Source organism: Mesoplodon mirus, assembly GCF_964341445.2.
Source record: "Mesoplodon mirus genome assembly, chromosome: 7".
Classification (NCBI taxonomy): Eukaryota; Metazoa; Chordata; class Mammalia; order Artiodactyla; family Ziphiidae; genus Mesoplodon; species Mesoplodon mirus.
Window position 1 is genome coordinate 128,554,838 of NC_138983.1, and position 20,675 is coordinate 128,575,512.

Here is a 20,675-nt window from a genome sequence, read left to right on the forward strand (position 1 = left end):
AGGCTAAAGACCCTTACCCATCAATACAGGTTTGAACTCAAAAGTCTGAAAATAGTTGGATAAAGAGACAGCCACTTCAGATGTTTGCAGGCGGAATCGAAGAAATACATTATACATGGTACTTGAATCGCTGTAATCCTGAATTATGCAATCAAAACTGGACGGTTATCTAAATCTATCTACCCAGCAGGAAAAAAAATATTATTTGGGAACTCCTCAAAGAGAACTGTAATGCTATTTACTGGATAAATATATTTTATTTTCTGCTCCCATTTCTTTCCACAACAAGCTTGTTAAGTCGCTGTGGAAAGCACCATGCTTGCTCAATTTGGCAAATAATACATATCATTTTGCCAAGGCAGAAGCAGCCTAAAAGCAACATTATACGAAGAAATCCTGGCTCCAATTCCCCAGCCCTATACACCTCCATCCTCCAACCCTCTGCGTGCAGCCAAGACTGGTGCGCGGCGGCCCCTGCCCTGGGATGTGGCCAGCAGGTGCCCCAGGTGAGCGGCCAAGGCCAAAACCTCTCTTTGCTGGGGTTTGTTTCACAAGCGAGGAGTGGAGTCCGGCCACCCCGATCTGAGTTCGCTTCCATCGGCCAAAAGCAGTCTGTGCGTGTTATCGGAAAAGGAAAACAAGTATGCTCCCTTAAAGAATACAAGTTTCGAGGACAAGGGGGTGGGTAATTTCCAAAAAGCCTCTTATCCACAACTCCTTGGGATTGGGGGCGTGCTCTTCGGAGGTCTCAGACGAAAGCCGAGTTGGTGCAAACTAGACCCCAAAGTACAGATCTCCAGCATTCCCGGGGACCTGGGGACAACGGTGGGTTGGCGGGTGGAACTCCCAGAGCCAGACGGAACCCACCTCCCTCCGCCCCGCAGAACTACTTTTTCGCTCCCTCCAACAAGACTGCGGCGGAGGCGTCCGCGCGGGGGCGGCGCACGCCCGCGGTCGGCGAGCGGAGGGCGGTACGCGGGACAGCGAGCGCGGGTCGCGCGGGCGGCGGGGGCGGCCCGGCGCGCCGCGGAGGGATCCCGGGTGAGGCGGCTTCCCGAAGTCAGAGGGGAGGAGGCCAAAAAGTGGACGGGGGAGGGGAAGAGAGAGCTCGCGCTGGATGCAGCCGGGGCCGGGAAGTCAGAACCGGAACCGGAACCCGTGCGCGCCCCTGCGATTGTCGCGCGGCCCCCACCGCTGGCGGCCTCCTCTGCCCGCCGCGCGCGCTCCCGCGAGGGCCCCAGGACCCGGCGAGCCGGCCCTGCGCTCCGAGACGCCGCCAGCCTCCGGCGCTGGTGCTTCCAGGCCGGGTCGGACGGGAACCTCCCGCCCCTCGCGGGAACCGCCGCCTACCGGCGCGTCGGGGAGGAGCCGCTGCCGCCGCCTGTGCAGACCGCGGAAGAGCCCGGGCCTCCGAGGGATGGGTAGCAGCCCGCGGCGCTGAGAGACCAGGTTCCTGTCACCTCCGGCTGCGGGACCCCCCTTGCCCGGCACCCGCGCTTGTCCCGGCGCCCGGAGCCTGGTGGGGGCGGCGAGGAGAACGAGCGGTGTCCCTCGGTCCGGGGCCATGGAGCCGCGCGCGCCTGGCGCGGGGCGGCCCGAGACGCGGCCGAGGCTGCGGCCAAGAGCGGCCGGCAGCCCCAGATAGACAGCGGAGCCCAGCGGGCCCGGCCCAGCGCGGGGACTTTCAGGCCCCCAAGGCCGCGAGGAGGAGCCGACATCCAGCCCCGAGCCGATCCCACCCCGGCCCCGGAGGGACTCCCGGGCCGCCTTCCCCGGGGCTCGCCGACTTCCCTCCGTGACAAAGTTTTCTCCGGTGCCTTCCCGAGGAGGATCGCTCCCTAGCTCTAGAACTCGCCTGCTGGCGGACTTGCTCGGCTTGATTTGGGAGATAACTTGCCTCGCTTCTTCCACCCACATCCCCTTTCCTTGACCACTTCCAGTCGGACGTTCTAGATGACTGAATGGAGTTTTGAGTTGGACTCTTGTGTCCGCTACGGAGTCGGGCCTGATCCCGGAGCGCTGGGGGTGGGGTGGAGGTGTTACTGTAAAATGCAAGTTGGATAAAAGGAAGACCTCTCGCCAAGGGCCCCAATGAGTGGCACACAGTCTACTATCACCGACAGGTTGGTATGAAGCTCCCCCTGCGCTTAGCCTCCCAGAATGGGGCCCGACCTAGCAGGAGGGTCAGTGATTGCTGATTGCCTTTGCCGAGTGAAGTTGACAGGCAGCGGACAGAGGGTTATTTCCGAGCTCTGCAATTAGTCTGGGGTTGCTGCCAAGTTACCCGGTTGATTGAATTTGGAAACGTAGTTTTGTTTTGTTTTTTCTGGAGAGAAACTTTTCTCCAGATTCTCGGAGGAGGGGTAGGTAAAGCCACGATTGTGTTTTTCTGCCCTTAGTGTGCATTAGGATTCTGTACTGATCTTGGAACCAGAGAGAGGAAGGTCATTTTGGGTGAAGGTCAGTGCCCGATGTCGGCTGGGGTATTGGTACATCATCAGTTTTACTCCTGTCCTGTAGTTCTCTAGAGCCTGTTGCATTTTAGGACTTTCTGTTTGTGAACTTCACTCTGAGACTGCCGCATGATTTATGAATTTGATGTCCTTGAAGCATTGACTTGCACAGTGTTTATTATCTAATAGTTTTCCAGAATGTTGGAAGTACTAGTAAAATCCCAGGTTCCTGGTGGGAACAGTATCAAGGAACTGAAAAAGGGCTCGGAAACATCATGGGGCTTGATCTTAATTATTGCATTTTTAGGATTTCCTATTCCAGAAACATTTGCATTTAAGGTGTGTAAAGCCTAAGGGAGTTATGTAGTAGAAGCTGGCAGGTGGATTTGTTGAGTTGGGTGAGTCCTTTATAGTACCTAACTGTGTTGCTTGGTGGTGGTTGGTGAATTGAGCTAAACCATTTGTGGTTTCAGTGGAGTTCCCTTACTCTTAAGAGTTATTCTTTGGAATATTAGGTTAAGTGATAGAAGCATATTCCTTTACTACATTTTATTTCTCAGTTTAACTATGACATTGTATCCAGGTCCCAAGTTTCAGTCAGCTTTTTTTTTTTTTTTTTTTGGTCAACCTTCAAGCTATTACCTCATTAAAAAAAAAGATCAAATAACTGAAGTAAGGGGCCGAAGAAAGCACGTTGATGAGAAGTACGACAATAGTAGTTGAATTTCCTAATAAGAGAGTTTCTCCCAATTGTAAGACTCATTTGTTGATTTTAAAAGGGCCAAATTCCATTGTCATACCGTAACAGCTACTCCAGAAACAGAATTTCCTGTTCCTGTTGATGCTTTTCAGTATCACGTGAATGTTCACCTAAACGATTCCATTAAATACTTAAGCTATTTATTCTTTGTGTAGTTTTCTTACTGTGTTTAATTTTCAGCTTCTCTGAGAGCACATTGAACACGAGTAGCAACAATGCTTATCTTGATTTCTTCCAGTTATTCCCATTCCTTTTCCTTTCAGGGTGTTTTTTGCCTCTGAGAAATCACTTTCATGGGTGTGTGGGTAATTGTCTTCCTTGTTCATTCAATTCTTGCCTTCTCTGTTGACCCTGCAGACAAGTCTTATTAGGAACTAATGTGGTGTTGGTAGTTTTCATTGCAATAGTAGGGGTGTTTAATTTTGTAGAAACAGAACCTAGGGTCACTAGCTCATTCCGCATGAAAATCACCTAAAAGCCCCCCAAGTAATGACGTTTCTTCTTTGCTTCTCAGAGATCTTCTTCCTCTTTCCATTATCTTGGAAATAAAATCTTGGGATTTGTATTCTTTTTATAACTTAGATGAGATAAAAATGTACAATAAGCATGAAATTAATTAATGCCTGTTTTTTGCCAGGCACTGTGCTAGGCACAAAGGATTACGAGATGAATATTCTAAGATGAATCTGCAAATTGGTTTGGGTATTAATGCTCTTGGATGAGTTCAGGTGCTGCCTGATTTCACATATTCTTTAAAAGAAGAAAGACTTTAAAAGCCACCTAATTTAATGTGCATTGCTGAGACAGTATAGATTTGTGTTTCTTTGGAATTTACTACTAGTTTCCCCTCCACACACAAGATTTATTCTTATGTGACCATTGCTTTTTCTTTAAACATATCTTATTCTGTAAATATCAAGCATCCATTGGCTCTTAGGAGAGTAGTTGTCCCTGATTTGAACATAGGTTGGGGTGAAATCTGGAAGTACTGGTTTAGTGTTATTTCTGTGCCAGGATGCCTTAATAAAGTTATGAGTATAGAATAGTTCCTAGCTTCTCCTCAGCCTTACCTACCTCATCCTCTTTTCTCATTAATCTGACTCCAGTGCCCTGTAGGTATATTTTGCTGATTCTAGAGCTATTGGCAAATTAACAGTGCCTTTTTAAAGGTCCTTTCAAGTTTGAAGTACTGTATGTGGTATGGCTTTGTTTTGTAGAGTGTGCTGACCCACCAGGCCAGCTGTGTGAGTTAGAGTTCTTTCATTGTGGTGCTTCTGACTACAGAGTCTGTCTGTCCTCAGTTGAAATCAGACTAGCTGGTTTTGGGCGTTGTTCTGTTTTGCAGTTTGTGGCAGGCGACACATGGCTGAACAAGATAAGAAGGGTTTTATTCTTGTGTTAGGGACGTGCTGGGGCTGGGATGGAATTCAGCTATGTTTAGGCTCTGATTGGTCACTTTGGATACTCAGAACTCTGTTATATCCTGTTATTATTTTGCAGTTAAATTAACACATTTGTTTACTACCCTTTTTTTCCTCTTCATCCTCTACTCGTCAGGCTCTCCAGCCCCCCTTTTAAAGGCGTAGTTATCAATTTAAAACTCAGACTATGTGTTCATGGTAGCTACTGTTTTTATGTAGTGTATCTGAACTGTTAAAAAAAAAAATCTAAGCAGCTTTTGAATACCATCCAATGTCTTGCTTTGTAACTTCTTTGAGACCTGGAGACTATATTTTTCAATTTTTAGAACCAGCGCTTCAAAAGTGGTAGAAACATCTGCTTGCTGCTGTTCAGTTTACATTGATTGCTGCATTCAGTCCTAAAATATATCCTAATTGTTTCTAATCCTCCTAGATGCTTGCGTCTCCCTGAGAGTTTAGGGGTCTTGTGGGACTTGGAATTTCTTCTGAGGGATACGAGGAGAGAATGCTTTTTCAACGGACTGAGTAAATTATTTCAGGCTATCTTCTAGAACAATGAGTTTTCAGGGACAATGCAGGTGGGATTTTGTTATAAAGGTCTTTGTTGAAGTAAATGAAGTTTTGTCTAGGACTTGTGGATTTTGTTGTTTTTGATTTATAGACAAACAAAGGTTTTAAATATATTGGCTTTTTTTTTTTTTTTTTTTTTTAGCACCGTAAGGTCAGCTTTAAGCTTGTTTAACTGAAGCAAATTTTTTGTTCTTTGTGTTTTTTGGTTTTTTTTGAAGCAAGTTTTTAAAGTGAGTCTGGAAACCTGTGGCTTTATATGCATTTACCCAGTAATTAGCGTTTTCATTCATGATACTTTTTCTGCCAACACTGCCATATAAGAATGCTTTTGGTTAAAAAACAAAACAAAACAAATTCTGTATGTGTGCTATTTTCAAAGCTGCTTGAGTCATCTGCAAGGTGAGATTATTTGTCACATTCACTTACAAAATCAGTCATTTGATAAATACCAAATTGAAAGTGGGGACCAGGCTCACAGTGCTAGCTTTGTATTCAATGTTATGTTGTCTTTTCTTCTAGTTGTTCAGTTTAAAATCCTGATTCATACAGGTATGCAGTAGTACACTCACTTGTACACTTTTACGTGAGTCAACATGTACAGTCCGAAGTAAAGTACAGAGCTATAGTCTTACAGATAAATGGCACATTTATAAGATGTTCATATGTATTCAGTGAGATGACAAGAGAAGCTTTATTTGAATCATTACAAAAATATGTTAACCTGGTAATACCACTTAACACATTAGTGGCTTCCAGTTGTTAAAATGTAGCATATAACATTGAGTTAACATGTACGACTTTTTTAAAATTTCAATTTAGGAAATGATATTTGAGGCATACATTGATGAAACCCATAAATGGTGGATTTCACATATTTTTCTGTGGAGCATTGTGATTCTAGGGAAAACAGTTGGAAAATCTTTGAGTAAACAAAATGTGATTGCCTCTTCTGAAAGCTGTCTAGAAATGGGTATGAATTGCCTACCAAACTGATACAGGTTATAGAAGCAGCAGAACATATTAATGGTTTTCCAGAGGTAATTGGAGAAGCGCTTTTACATCATGGTTGTCTAACAAAGTTACTAAAAATGTTTCTTATCCTGTAATTGCTTATCTCCTAGAAATTGACCATGCCACATTTTCACAAACAGGGAGCTTAACTTCATTAAGTCTCAACCATTAGAACTTGGTTTGGATGATGCTTTAAAGCTTCATTTGAAGACATGCTCCTTTTCCTTTTAACAATTAAGGGTCTTCAGAATAGTGGTATTTGAACTGAAGTTTTAAAATCAGCAAAATTATAAATATTTTGTTTCCTTTTGTGTGAAATACCCTGATGTATGTAATGATATCCAATAGTAGTGTAGTTCTTCAACTCAGCGTGAGGCAGATCATCACTTACAGTTTAGGCAACTCATAGCACTTAGGTCAAGATTATAAAACTGGAACGGATAGACCCAAGATATGACCTAGATTTTCTAGCTCTCAAGTCCCCCACTTTTCACTTTAAATTATTGTCTTTCTATGTGTATTTTTTCTGTTCTACTTCTCTTGTAACTTTCCACGCTGACTAAATCAGAGTTGGATTTTTCTCTTACAGGATGCTTTCTAGTACCTTATCCATTCTAATTTTAAGTATCTCTAAAGGATAAAGCTCTCGTCACTTCCTCAGGAGACTGAACAACAATCTGATAGATCTTGTAGTCAGGAAGTTTTTCCTGATCTTTAGCACAGACTTTTCTTTTAAGTTGTCCTGTTACTTGTATATACTTGCTCTACCAGGCTAAATAATGATCTCCTCCCATTTTATGTTTATGTGACTGTGAATGGTTCAGACGGTTATCCACCACCCTTTCCTTCCCCCACCCTTATTCTTTGCTCAGCCAAGTTGTATGTTCTGTTGATTCGTGTCTAAAATTAACCTGTTCCTCTTAATACTCTGTTAACTTTTCTCCAACTGCTCTTCTGGTGCAAAATGATTTTTTTCTTTCGGCGCTGTCCTACTGCAAAGTATGATATTCTATATTTTATGTTTACCCATATGCTAGAACAGCAAGTTCCAGTTTAGTTTTACTGTGATACAGGGGTCTTCAGTTTTCTCCAGACATAGCCCAAAATTATGAGTAAAGAGATTCTCGAGGTCATTTTAACTCAGCTTTATTTTAGATAGTTTTTAGAATGGATGCAGGAGATGTCACCATCAAAAAAAAAAAAACAGGCTTATATAAACAGCATAATTAGCAAATCGACTAATTAAGCAATTACTCATGTTATAAAAGCCTTGTTTACGAAGTGATTCTTTCCAATATGAGTGCCCCTAATGTAACCAGTGTTATCAATTATGTGTCAAAAGTGTAGCAAATAATAAGCCATCCTTGGTTGAAAATTAATCAGAAATGAAGATGAAACATCTCTGAACTTAGAAGTAAGTGAAGAGATGTGGTTGTAGCTTTAAAGTAAAATATCTGTTACCATATGGTGAGATACATCTGTAAGTTGTTATTCCTTTCTTTTTTTTTTTTGTGGTGGTTTTTCAGTCTTATCTTAAATTGTGTGTCATTTTTTCCATTGTTTGTGCGTGTGTTGTTTTACTTTATTTTTTCTTGTTATTTCCACATATTGGTGAAAAGAAATAGACTTTCAATGCACTATTTTTCAAGTAAGATATACTGTTATTAATGTTGAAATAATGTTTTAGTTTCTTACTGTATTTACAAGAATTGTTATTAATGATAAGTAACAGAAGGAAAAAGTGGGTACTTAAATTATTATAAGATATATATATGTAAGATTATAGAGCTTTTGAATGTTGTATTAGTAGACCTTTATCGTTGATACTTAGTTTAAAATTATTTAAATAGATGTCTTTGTTCTTTTGTGTTTTGCTAGTGATTTTGTTTCCTCAAACTTTAGAATTTTGGAAACAGGCCAGATTTAGGGCATTTTACTTTCTCTACTTAGGATATCTAGAGTACCAAGATAGCCTTATAAGAAAGAAGTTTATAAGAGAGTTTCTAACTCCAAGACAAACCTATGAAGCTAGTACCAAGAATAATTTTCAGCGTTTTGATTTGCGGAGGTAATACATGATGGTGCCAAAGGTCAGAGGCCTTGCCTAAGTTGCATAAGAATGCATTACTGACTTTCAGTAAAAGGAGAAATATACTAAATTTTCCGTACTAAATTAACACGCACCAATGCAGCTGACAGTTTAGATTCATACCAAAACAGGATCTCTTACTAATTCAAGTGCTGAATCCTGGGTTTTGAGATCACAGTCACATGATAGGCCTGGGTGGCTTCCCAGTGTTGAGAGAGAAGCAAATCTAATGGCAGTGAAAAAGTAGATTTCTTGTCGTGGGACTGTGAGTAACAATTCATGAAGAAATTGGAAATATGTAAGAAAACCTGGTTTAGTTAATGTTTACTCTTAGCCACTTGTCACACTGCTTTGTCTTTTGATGCCTATTGTAGGCATTTAAAGATATTGCTGTGAGACTACAGTTTTGGTTAAATATTACATTTAAATGCTGATCTTAGGTTCACACACTCGAGCTTAAGGAGGATTTTGCAGGTCTTTTGTGGATTCAGAAAATGTAGATTATTCTGTTGTTGAAAAACTGGAGACTTCTCAGCATCGGAATAAATTATATGTGAAATTGATCATACAAGGTAGAAGGTGTCTATGTCTTGTCCAGAAGAGTAACAAGTCCCCCAAATATACTTATATACTTAAATACATATAAGATACCTTGCGAAGGCGCTTAGACATATCCTTCCGTAGATTCTAGATGGAAACCCTGCCTGTGTTCCAGACACAAGCTGGTCTGTTGTGGTTGTCCTGTACAGTCTCTGTGGTTTACTCAGGGGAAGTGGTTCTTGTGGGTAAGGGTCTGATCTTTTCAGAGATTGTTGGTGGTACATGCACTGTCAGCTTATTTCCTGTCTTATTGGCTGTTTGGGCAAGATCTCCTCAGGGCAAGTACTACTGAAGGGGTATTTAAATATTCTGTAGTGGCAGGATAGATGGTTATAATGCTGTATAATACTTAACTCTCAGGCGATATGAGGCTGAAATTAATGTTTGTAAAGTGCTTTGAGATCCTAAGATGAAAAGTGTGGAAATGTCCCTAATCATATTTGCAGGTTATTGCTCAAATTTAAATAAAAACATAGTCATGTAGTAAAGCATTCGTTTATTGGCCTTGAGACTTATGTAACCATTCAAGTGTTGTTTAATCACCACAAGAGTCATGGTTAGAATTTTTTCTCTTTTCTTCTAATGCTTTTTAAAATAATTTTACCCTACATGGCTTAACTTAGTGGAGTAGATACCTTGTCTATAGTTAAGGCTTGTCTATGGTTAAGGCTTATTCACAAAACTTAACACCTAGAGCAAGCTTCTTCACCAGCTTAATTGGCATACTAAAATAATGTAATTGAGAGAATTTCCTTTGAGATCGGTAGCTGCACCACCCATGTACAAAACCCTATATTTGCTTTGCTGAAACCTTAGGATGAGCAAACTGATAGAATTGCATGTGTTATACTCCTAATTTTTTAAAATGTTGTTTTTGCAGTTAGCCTTTGCCACTTTAAAGAATTAACAATGAATGTTTTATGGAAAGAAGTTTTCTTTAAAGCTAAATTGCAACTAATTTTCGAGTTCCTTAAGGGTAGGAGGATAGTTCTTTTTCATTTTTAATCAATTACTATCTGCTTTATTATATTTTTATTCCCTTTTAATGCTAAAAAGCATAAGGAAGAAAAAAAAATTGCCCAAATTATCCAGCTCTCCAGATGACGTTATTCAGGTCACACACACACACACGCACACGTACACACGCATGAAAATTCAAGTGATAGATAATATGATATAATACTATATAAAGTCTCCCTCTGATCTTAGCCCTATTCGTATACACCCTCTGGTTCTCAGACTCTCCCCTCAAAGATAACTATAGTTCATTTTGTGTGTGTCTACTTTCCTAAACATTCTTATAGTATTTTAATATTCTTGGTACCTAGCCTGTAGTAGGTGTATCTATCAGCTTTTGCTGGGTTGTGCTACCATAGCAACACCTTCAAATAGCCGTGGCTTACTGGTTTACTTCTTGCTTACATTGCATCTTGTCAGCTGTGGATTGGCTGAAGCATTTTTGGAACCCAATATGCCATTACTGTGGCGGAGGGAAAGAACAGGAAAACTGCTCATGCAAACATACAATGGCTTTTAAAACTTCTACTCATTCAAGGTGTACATTACATCACTTACATGTCCTTGGCCAAAGCAGTCATATATGGTCACGCTCATTGTCAGTGGGCCACGGATGTATACTCCTCCCACAGGTGGCATTGCAAGTCAAATGATAATGGGTGAGGCTGTATAATCCTCTTAAGGAAGTAAACGGGAGAGTGAATAATTAGGAGCAATAATATAGTCTACCACTGGAGGTGATCAATAAATGCTTGTTAAATGTGAAAGTTTTTTTTTTTATGGAACATTTCAAACATATACAAAAGTACAGAGAATAGTATGATAAACCTTCATGTTCTCAGCATTAGCATCAATAACATTTGGTGTATGGAAAATCTTGGTTCATCTGTTTCCTTTCCCTGCTTCTCCACTGGATTATTTTGAAGCAGTTGCTGGATATCATAATTTTACCCATAAATATTTCACAGAGTATCTCTGAAAAATAAAATATGAAAGTGTGACTTCTTTTAGTAAATTCTTACTATTTAGTTGGAGGTAATGGTACTGTGGACTGACAGGTGTCAGTAGGAAAGGATGTTCATGAAGTATGTCTAGAATTTGACAGCCAGAAAGTTGTTTTGATTTCATTTTGAGTATTTCTGGAGGAGGCTTACAGCAGAATGTCATCTATTTTTCCAGTTCCTCCTTTTCTCTACTTTAGTGCGTGCGTGTGTGTGTGTGTGTGTGTGTGTGTGTGTGTGTGTGGCATAAGCAGGTAATTAACCTCTGGAAAAAATAACATTGCAACAGATTTGATTTGCAGGAGGTTCCATTTCTCACTGAGCCTCTGTTGGAATGACGCCAATTGAAAGGAATCCCAGCCCTTAATGGCTCTAAGTCTTCTGGGAGTTCCCAGTCAGTGATGTTATTTACTCTGGAGACGAACATCAGAATCATTTATAAAAATGCTGTATTCACCTCTGCTGTTTGCTGTGCAGAGAAAGGTTCTATCAAATCTTTAAGGAGATCCCTAAGATGATATAAAAGTATGGAAGTGAGTCTGTCTAATTTTAGTTTAGAAATAATTAAAGTCACTTTCAACTGCTTAGGTTAGTTCATCTGAGGGCCTTTTTAAAGCCTCCATTTTGACTCAAGACTTCATAGATTTTACTAGCATATAGTGTAATATAGTAAGTGTACTTATCATTTCTATGGTTATGGGAGTAATAGACATTATATTATGGATCTAGAATCATAAGTTTCACAGGACATTCTTTGGGCAGGGGGTGTTATATAACAGTGGGAATCAAATTAAACAAATATAATCCCTTCTTCAGTTTGTAGATTGGCAGGTGACAATGAGGTGATCAAAGAGGATTTATGCAGGCTAGTGAATAAATTATTGCATATAACATGATGAAAATAGTTTATTTAGTATAGTGTTATCTAATTATGTTTTCGTAACTGGCTTCTTTCACTGTGCATAGAAATACTTAGATTAAAGTGGTCTTTCTAGGTATCCAAGTAGTTTTCGTTTTCTTTAATTAAGTTATATTGTTAATCTCATTTCAGAATCCATGTAGTGACTGAAGTAGAAAATTGGCTATCATTGACTTGCACATAAAATTTTATTTAAATTTGATTTTTTCTTGGCATTGGATTGATTCTGGCTTCGGGGCAATACAGTCTATTTTTAATAAAAATAATAATAATAAGTTTTTTTCCCATGGAGAATAACTCTTTGACTTGCCTTTTGTTCATATTATTTTTCTGTTGTATCATGATTGAAAAACATTCATTTTCAGAGTTAATAGTTTGTTAGTACCTTTGTCAGAATAATATACTTGCACTTTGGTTGCATTTTAGTTGCATTTGTTAATTGTGTAATTTGGGGAACGGTTTGTGGTTTCTTGTAACTTAGGTATTTGTGTTTACTTGTGTTTCCTGTGTATTTATCCAGAAGCCCTACATGATCAGAATTCTTGAGACAGTGTTTAAAAGTAAATTGAGTGTGTGAGTAAATGGATGTGAATAGTAAAAAAAAAAAAAAAAAGAGAGAGGTTCTTAACATGCAATTATTGCATAACAGGATACAAGGTATAATTTGTTTCCAAAAAAAGAATTAAGTAATATATATCTATTGATAAATATTAGTAATTATATTAATTTTGACTTCCCTGGCAGAATTCTTTTTGAGATTTTCTCTTTGTTAGAGATTAAAAGTATCTTTTAAAGGAAAAGATATTTTAGCTCTTAATTATATATATATTAATTTTAATTTTTTAGCCTTTGTAAGAGAGGAATAGTAAAAGGGAAATGAATGAGGATGATGTAGAGAAAAGAGCCTGGGTTTTGGTGCGTCAGACTTGTTCTGCTTACAAGCTGGAAGACCTTAGGCAAATTTACGTCTCTGAACAACAGTTTAGTTTTCTCATCTGTAAAAATAGGAATAATATCACGTACCTTTAGTGTCATCATGAAGATTAAATGAGAATGTATTTAACTACATTAAAGAGGTCAGTAAGTTATAATAGCTCTTACTGTTTAAACCTCAGAAATTAGTTAGGTTTTCCTACAACTTTGATCTATGCATTTAAAATGATTTTTAATTCATACGTATTTGCTGCTGCTACTGCCGTGACAGTGTTTTTTCCTTGCTGTGATAATATTCCCTTTCTCTTATATTTCAAATTATAGGCTGTTCTTAGAATTAAGGTGCATTTGGAAGTGAGGAATAGACTAAAGAGACAGTTATTTCAACTCAGACTGTGAAACAATAACATCTCTAGTTACAGAATCAATAAGACTTTTTAGGATTGACAATCAACCTCTTTTTGTTTGTTTGTTTTTGAATTTTATTTTATTTATTTTTTTATACAGCAGGGTCTTATTGGGACAGTCAACTTCTAAATCTGCTTTAGATCACTCAGAATTTGTCCAGTTCTGTCTTGACAGCATCAGTTCATTTGTTTATTCATTTGTTCAGTTAAATATTGAATGGCTACTCTGTGTAGGTCACTGTGTTGGCAGAGTTATTTTGTGTTCTTGTTACCTGCTGATTTACATTTAAGAATTAAGAAATTTACCTGTAAGAGTGATATTCATCGATTAGTGTTGAAGGTTAAGGCGAGAAGTCATGTGTATTTTGGTGAAGTAGTGGTATGAAATCATAATTAATAGTTAAATTTATATTATTTTTTAAATAAAAAAATTAATGTTACTTTTTATCATATACTGTCTTTTTATGTTTCATTTCTATTTTTCAATTTAATTGTATTTTGGTGAGTTATCTAAACTGAGATGAACAGGGCATGGAATAGGTTGAAATTTAAGAAGCTTTTAGATGTCCATTGCTTTTGCATAGAAGAAATCACATTTTATTGATTAGGCATTGCTTTAGTCACTACTTGAAGGAGAACCTCTCTACTCATTAGCTACCTCTTTGAAGGTAGTAGCAACCCATTAAGCCTATACTTTGTCATCCAGTGATAAATATGGTGATGAGTTGATCAGTGGAAGATTCTGGAAACTACAGTAGTTTGATTATTAGGAAGACTGCTTAAGTCATGATTGCTTGTTGCTCTAATAGTTTACACATTAGAAAAGTGGCAAGGTGGAACTAGGTGAAAAATGAACATTTAAAATGAGATGAAATTTAGTTTTATAAGGAAATTTGGGATGTGGTAAAGGATTTTATATTTATTGAGTCCATACTAAATGCTGAACACTGTCCTAGGTACTCTCTGTGCATGGTCTTTTTAAATTTTTCTCAGCTATGTAAGTTAAATATCGTTGTTCCTATTTTAAAACAGAAAAATGATGTTCTGAGACCTTCACTGCCTTGCTCAAGGTCACATAGTTTCTAAACAGAAGAATTGCGGTCACATTGTTTCTAAACAGAAGAATTGGGATTATGATTCCAATGCCCACTTTCTTCTGGCCTACGGGTCTCAGGTTTGCTTATACTGTGACTGGCTCATCTGGATCAGTCAGTGGATCTTTTAAATCAGTTGGATGAAACCCAGAAAGTGGATTTTGTCTTCAACAAAACCATTAAAGTGTTGTCTTTACATTGTAATGTCATAACTATGTTTTATTCTTTTTCCTCTTAATCACCTATTTACTTATTCCCTTTTCCAGAGGGATTTTGTCTCATTTCCTCTAAAAAATGGCTACATTGTATTTTGGTTTCTTACTCATTTTTTGAAAATATATACATACATCTGTAAACATTGAACTTTTTTGAAGCCGAATATGTGTTGCTTGTAAATCATTTTCCATTATAACTATTCCAAAGTTCTTTTAAGAAGTTGAAGGGACTTTCCTAGTGGTGCAATGGTTAAGAATCCACCTGCCAATGAAGGGGACACAGGTTCGAGCCCTGGTCCAGGAAGATCCCACATGCCACAAAGCAACTAAGCCCGTGCACCACAGCTACTGAGACTGTGCTTTAGAGCCCACAAGCCACAACTACTGAGTCTGTGTTCCACAACTACTGAAGCTCACGTGCCTAGAGCCCAGGCTCCGCAACAAGAGAAGCCACTGCAATGAGAAGCCCGCGTACCGCAACGAAGAGTAGCCCTCGCTCGCTACAACTAGAGAGAGCCCATGCGCAGCAACGAAGACCCAACGCAGTCAAACAAACATAAATAAATAAATAAAAGAAGTTTAAGGCCCATCTAATACAAGTTTTATTTATTTATTTTATTTATTATAGGCACACAAAACAGAAGTGACTCAAAAAATTGTTATACTGAGTACGTAAGAGTAAGAAAAGGCAGCAAATGAATGATTTTAATAGTAAGTGATTGGGCCTTTGTGAAACGATATAAGCAAATTGGGTTTAAGTTTTTTCTTAGCAAGTATCTTATGTTTGGTTAAGTGGTAATGGAGACTATATTTTCTTTTTAAAGATTTGTTATAGTAGTGATCTCTTCTTTGTCATTTAGTTTATATTTTCTGCCACTTAAAGAAATATTATCCCTTTTATTTTAGCTCTAGATGCATCTTCTGTGCCATAATACATTGTTACTTTTAATCTTCATTTCTTCTTTGTAAATGATTTTTTTATTGTTGTTACTGACAGTTCCGTGGCATGAATCGTTTTAGTCTAGCCACTCTTTATGCCATAACATTGGAAAACTTGCTTAAGAGATATTTCAGTGTGTTGTTTTTTAACCTAACTCTTTCTAGCTATGAATTGTTTTCTTGCATTTTCTTAGTAACCCTAGAGAATCTAGAACAGAGATAGGCAGGTAGTTGGTTTAAAAAAGAAGCCCACAAACCAAATCATTATTAATAAGTACTGTTTCTAGGTAGAGAAAGGCTAGAGAATTCTAATTTGAGAATTTTACTAGGTTTCAGACTTACAAAGAGGCTGCATGCAAAAAGGCAATGCCCTTTGAAGCATTCTTATGGATGTGGAGACTTTATAGCCCTTAGGGAGATCTACAGACATCCGCTATGCTGAGTTCTGGGAAGCTGCTTTTTCCCATGCTTGCAGCCTCCCTGTGGGGTAAAGTTCTGTTAATTTTGCATAAATATTTACCATATCTCATTTTAGCTAGCATTGCTTCCTCACACTGTTAGCAATAAGGAAATCTTTGCTTATCCAGCTTGCAGAGTTTGTTATCGATATGACTCGTCTGGAGAATGTTATCTTTGCGGGTTGATGAAGTTAAAAGTCACATTGGAAAATATAATGAGGAGGTAGATGACAAATTCGCAGCCCGTAAATAATCTCTTTATTATAGAAATATTTGCCCATGCTTATTTTCCATATTTAAAAATGAGCAGGTTATTATCATACAGACAGTATGATTCACTTCAATCTTGTCACATCTAACAAGTCAAATCATTGTCACTTTCATATATTTTGTCTGTATGATACTAGAGTAATTTACATTTTCATTTACTACACTTTTACAGTTGTTTCCTCATTTAGTAACAATAAGCTTCCATTTATTAAGTATAATTCTAGGTGCTTTATAGGCATTATATTTAATACATACAACAACACAAGACAGATGTTATTCCTGTTTTACAGATGAGAAAAAACTTAGATTCAGAGACATTCATTGACTAGCCCAGTATTTCCCAGCTAATACATATTTGGGACCAGGTTTAAAATCCAGGTCTTATGACTCTTGGTTCATTGTATTTGTTACTGCACATAATTTTGGGTAACTGATTTCTATGAAGTTAGAATCCAAACACAACTAGAAAGTATAAAATTCAAATGAGAGGGTTCAGCCAAAGAAGTTTATTTATTTAGTCTCTTATCTTTTAATGTAAATTACAGCAGCAGTTTCTAAATTGTGTTCCAGAGAACATCCAGGACACTTTAATAGGAAAGTAATTTTTTGTTTTCCATAATTTTCTTAGGAGCCCTACATTGTCTCAGGCACTCAAGGCAAAAGGTAGAATGTAAAATGGAATTAATGGAATTAATATGTAATCCCCCAAATTTTATTATTTTAAAAAGGTCCAATTTATTATTTTAAAAATGGATCAGTCTGTTTTTTTAGTCAAAAATAGTTCAATATTTGCAGTTTCATGTGATTTATCCTAGGATCTATATGACTACATCTTAGATCGTGTTGTTGCTTGGAAAGATTCTACTTTCAAGTTTTTGTGTTTTTCTACTTCTTACCTTCTACTTCTCCTTCTCCCCCATTCCATTCCCTTCTGTATTCATTCTTTGCCTTCATTGTCATCACTGGGCTTCAGATCTCTCCCATCTGACCCCATCTAGAATCTCTCCTCTTCCTCAACCTTTTAGTTTCCTCAACCTTTTATTTATTTCCAGTTGAGTCCTTTTGCCATTCCCTGTCATTTTCTGCCTACATGGTAGATACGTAAGAGGCTTCCTGTATTACTTACCAATTTTCTTTAGAGTAGCCTAGCAAAAGTGATTTCAAAGGTGATACTTTTTATTTTGACCTATCTTACCCTTTCTTTGCCCACCTAGGAGGTAGTAACTCATTAATCTCTTCATCAAAAATACATTTATTCATTAAAAATCATGTAGTAGGCACTGTAGCATTTTATACATAATAGTTTACTTATTCCTTACAATGACACTGTGAGGTAATGGGTTTTATTATATAACCTTCATTTCGCAGGTGAAGAAACAGAAGCTCAGAAAGTTTAAGTAGCATGCCTAGTGAGTGGCAAAACTGGGATTTGAGCCTTAAGTTTGTCTGACTTCCAAACCTGCACTCTTAATATTATGCTATACTGCCAGATAGAATCAGCATTGAATTGGGTACTCTTTCTGCCTTTTAGGAGCTTCTAGTCTAATAGAAGGAGACAGACATGTAGGCAGCTAGGTACAGGGTGCAGTGGGACTCGAGAAGAATCAATACTTTCTGGACAGATCAGAAACCAGAGATGAATACTTCCATTGAACCCTTAAAGATGGGTTGTAGTTATCAGACAAGGAGGAACAGATCATTTCAGGTAAAGCAACAGTATGAACAAAGGCACAGAGGTGAAATAGCTCACCTTTTCTAAGAACACATGTAGTTCAGTGTGAGAAGAGCATGGAGGTTGACTTCTGTCACAACATTTGGTAAAGTTGCAGTGATAGGAGGCATCATATTGTTTTTATGCTCTTCTGAGGAGTTCGGGTTTTATCCTCTGGATTGTGGGAAACCACTGAAGGTCTTTAATCAGAGGGGTAATACGATCATTGTTATGTTATAGAAAGATCATTTGGGTGGCAGTGTGAAGACTTGATTAGTCTTGAGAAGTTTTAGGGGCAGAGATACCAATAAGGAGACATTTTTCAATAATGAAGAAGAATGAAGTGTTAAAGTTGTAACATTACATTTAAAAGAGAAGAGACAAATAGAGCTATTAAGAAAATGTTAAGAATAAGTATAAGTATTCTGAGTATGAGTATTCTTCTGAGTATAAGAAGGGTAGGTGGTGAAAGTGAGGGCCTTTCTGGCTTGGGTGTTTGGATGGGTATTGGTACCATTCACTAAGGTGTGGAATATAAATGAGAGGAGGCACAGTTTTGTTTTATTTTTGTTTGGTTGACTGATAAGATGAAAGATGGAGAAGAAAACAGAGGTAGTAAGGGACAGATTTAGTTTAAGGTACTGTATCGGTTATCTAATGCTGCATAATAGATTATCCCCAAACAATAAATAAACTTGCACTATACAACATGGTAGCCACAAGACACGTGGCTATTGAAATGTAAATTAGTTAAAATTAGAAAAAGTTGAAAATTTAGTTCTTCAGTCACACTAACCACTTTCAAGTGTACAGTAGCCATATGTAGCCAATGGCCACTGTTTTGGACATTGGACATCGAACTTTTTAATCAGTGCAAAAAGTTCTGCTGGACAGTGCTAAACCTTTATCATCTCATACAGTTTACTGTAAAAAAGAACCTGGGAGCAACCTAGCTGGGTGGTTTGTGGTTCAGCGTCTCTAATGAGGTTGCCGTTGAGATGTCTGCTACTGAAGCAAGGGCTTGAGTCATCTGAGTGCTTGGTTGGACCTGGTGGATCTACTTCCAAGGTGACTCACTTACATGCTGGCTGAGGTGAGTGCTGTTTGTTGGTAGGAGACCTCGGTTTTTCACCGGGAAGACCTCTCACGGTGGTGTTTGAGGCAGCTGGCTTTATCCAGATGAAGTGATCATAGACAGCAAGGTGGAAGCCATAATGACTTTTATGAGCTAACCTCAGAAGTCACATTCTTTTTTGTAAAGTTCTCTCAGCTCAGCTGAGAGATCAGCTCTGTTCAGTGTGGGAGGGAACTATACAGGGCATGAATTCCAGGAGGCAGAATTAACTGGGGGTTATCTTAGAGGCTGCCCACCACAGGTACCTATGAAGCATCCAGGTGCAAATGTCCAGTAGGCGACTAGATGTAAAGGAGTGAGGGCTTGGCTACTGCTATTGTGTTTGTGATGGTAGTTGAAGTACTTTGAATAGGTGAGTTCAACAAGAATGAGACTGCACCAGAAGGATGGCGCATATAGTATCATGGGTCACATGTTTTGGGGAGGAGAGAAGTGCTTTCAAAGGCTATTGAGAATCAAAGTTACAGAGAATCAAAGGAATGCTTACAGAGGAGTAGGAGTACCAGGGGAGTACTTTATAAAGGAGCCTTCATGAAGGGATAAAAGTTGGAAGTAGAGTGTAACTAGCATTGCTAAATGATACAAACTAGTCAAGTAAGAGTCATTCTTTCAAAAATTATTTATCGAATATGCTGTGAACCAGAGAAACAAATATAGATGAGTAAGACAAAGTCTCTAATAACAGCCTGAGGAGATATGGTTACGGAGAATTTCTTGGAGGAAGGTAATACCTTAGTGTAGAGCCTCTTTAATGTAAGGAGTTGAGTTGGGTGTTAGGTATAGTGTGTGTGTGTGTGTGTGTGTGTGTGTGTGTGGCATGGTCTGTGGAGGTGGTGGTGGTCATAATATGGATAATAGAATAGACATTTTAGGCAGAAAGGATGGTTGGTTATGTGTGGGATATTGCTAGAACGTGAAGTTTGTGATGAGGGAAAGTGGTGAGAAAAGAGACTGGAAGGATAATTAGAATGGTCTTGAATGCATGGAAAGGAACTTGCCTTTATCTTGAAGGCTGTTGTTTCCCATACTTAAATTATTTGGATATTAACTTAATGACTTAGGTAGTATCCAAATAATTTAATTCCTCATCTATCAGTTACTTAATCTTCTGTAACATTACTTTTTAAATTGAAAATCCATTTCCAAAGGAAACTTTATTTCATTATTATAAATAGGAAATCAGTATTTTTGCCATATACAGAAGGTAACAGTAGAAAAAATTACAAACTATTATTAAATTTAAAAACATAAAAAAGATACAGTAATGCACCCTTTGTTTACAGAAATGTCTGCCTGAAAAATCAGTTCCTCAGTGAAAGACTGCTTTTAGTCAACAAGAAAGGGATACTTTTTGGACATTGCTTGGTATATAACTCACATGAGATTTAAGGTCATTGGGACAGTTTCATTTTTAAATTTTGGTGTTAACGAGCACCAAGAATCCTAACTCTCAAGTGTTTGTGGTTGGAAAGATCAGAAAATAGTTAATGGTCAACTTTGTTCTACATTTAAATACTAATAAAAGGCCGTTTATTCAAAGAAACCATCTAACATAATCTTTAGAATCTGTTCTTCTGAATGTGTCAAGTTATTAGTTCGTGTTCATGAAGTAGAAAAGGGGTTCTTCATCTTCTCTTTGCTGCCATCCAGTTTGGGAAAATTCCTGTGAAAA

The 20,675-nt window shown here is 38.3% G+C and overlaps 1 protein-coding gene across 2 annotated transcripts in view; it reads left to right on the forward strand.

Annotated features, from left to right (window-relative positions):
* The first annotated feature begins 1,920 nt into the window (after positions 1-1,920).
* The window catches only part of ARHGEF12 (Rho guanine nucleotide exchange factor 12), a 144,631-nt gene continuing 125,876 nt past the window's right edge, over positions 1,921-20,675 (forward strand). Inside the window, exon 1 of one of the 2 annotated variants that reach the window (XM_082626614.1) lies at positions 1,921-2,123. In XM_082626614.1, coding sequence (XP_082482740.1) covers positions 2,092-2,123 — 32 coding nt within the window. In that variant the 5' untranslated portion in view covers positions 1,921-2,091. The remainder of the gene's footprint in view (positions 2,124-20,675) is intronic. The other variant, XM_082626615.1, reaches the window with a different exon arrangement.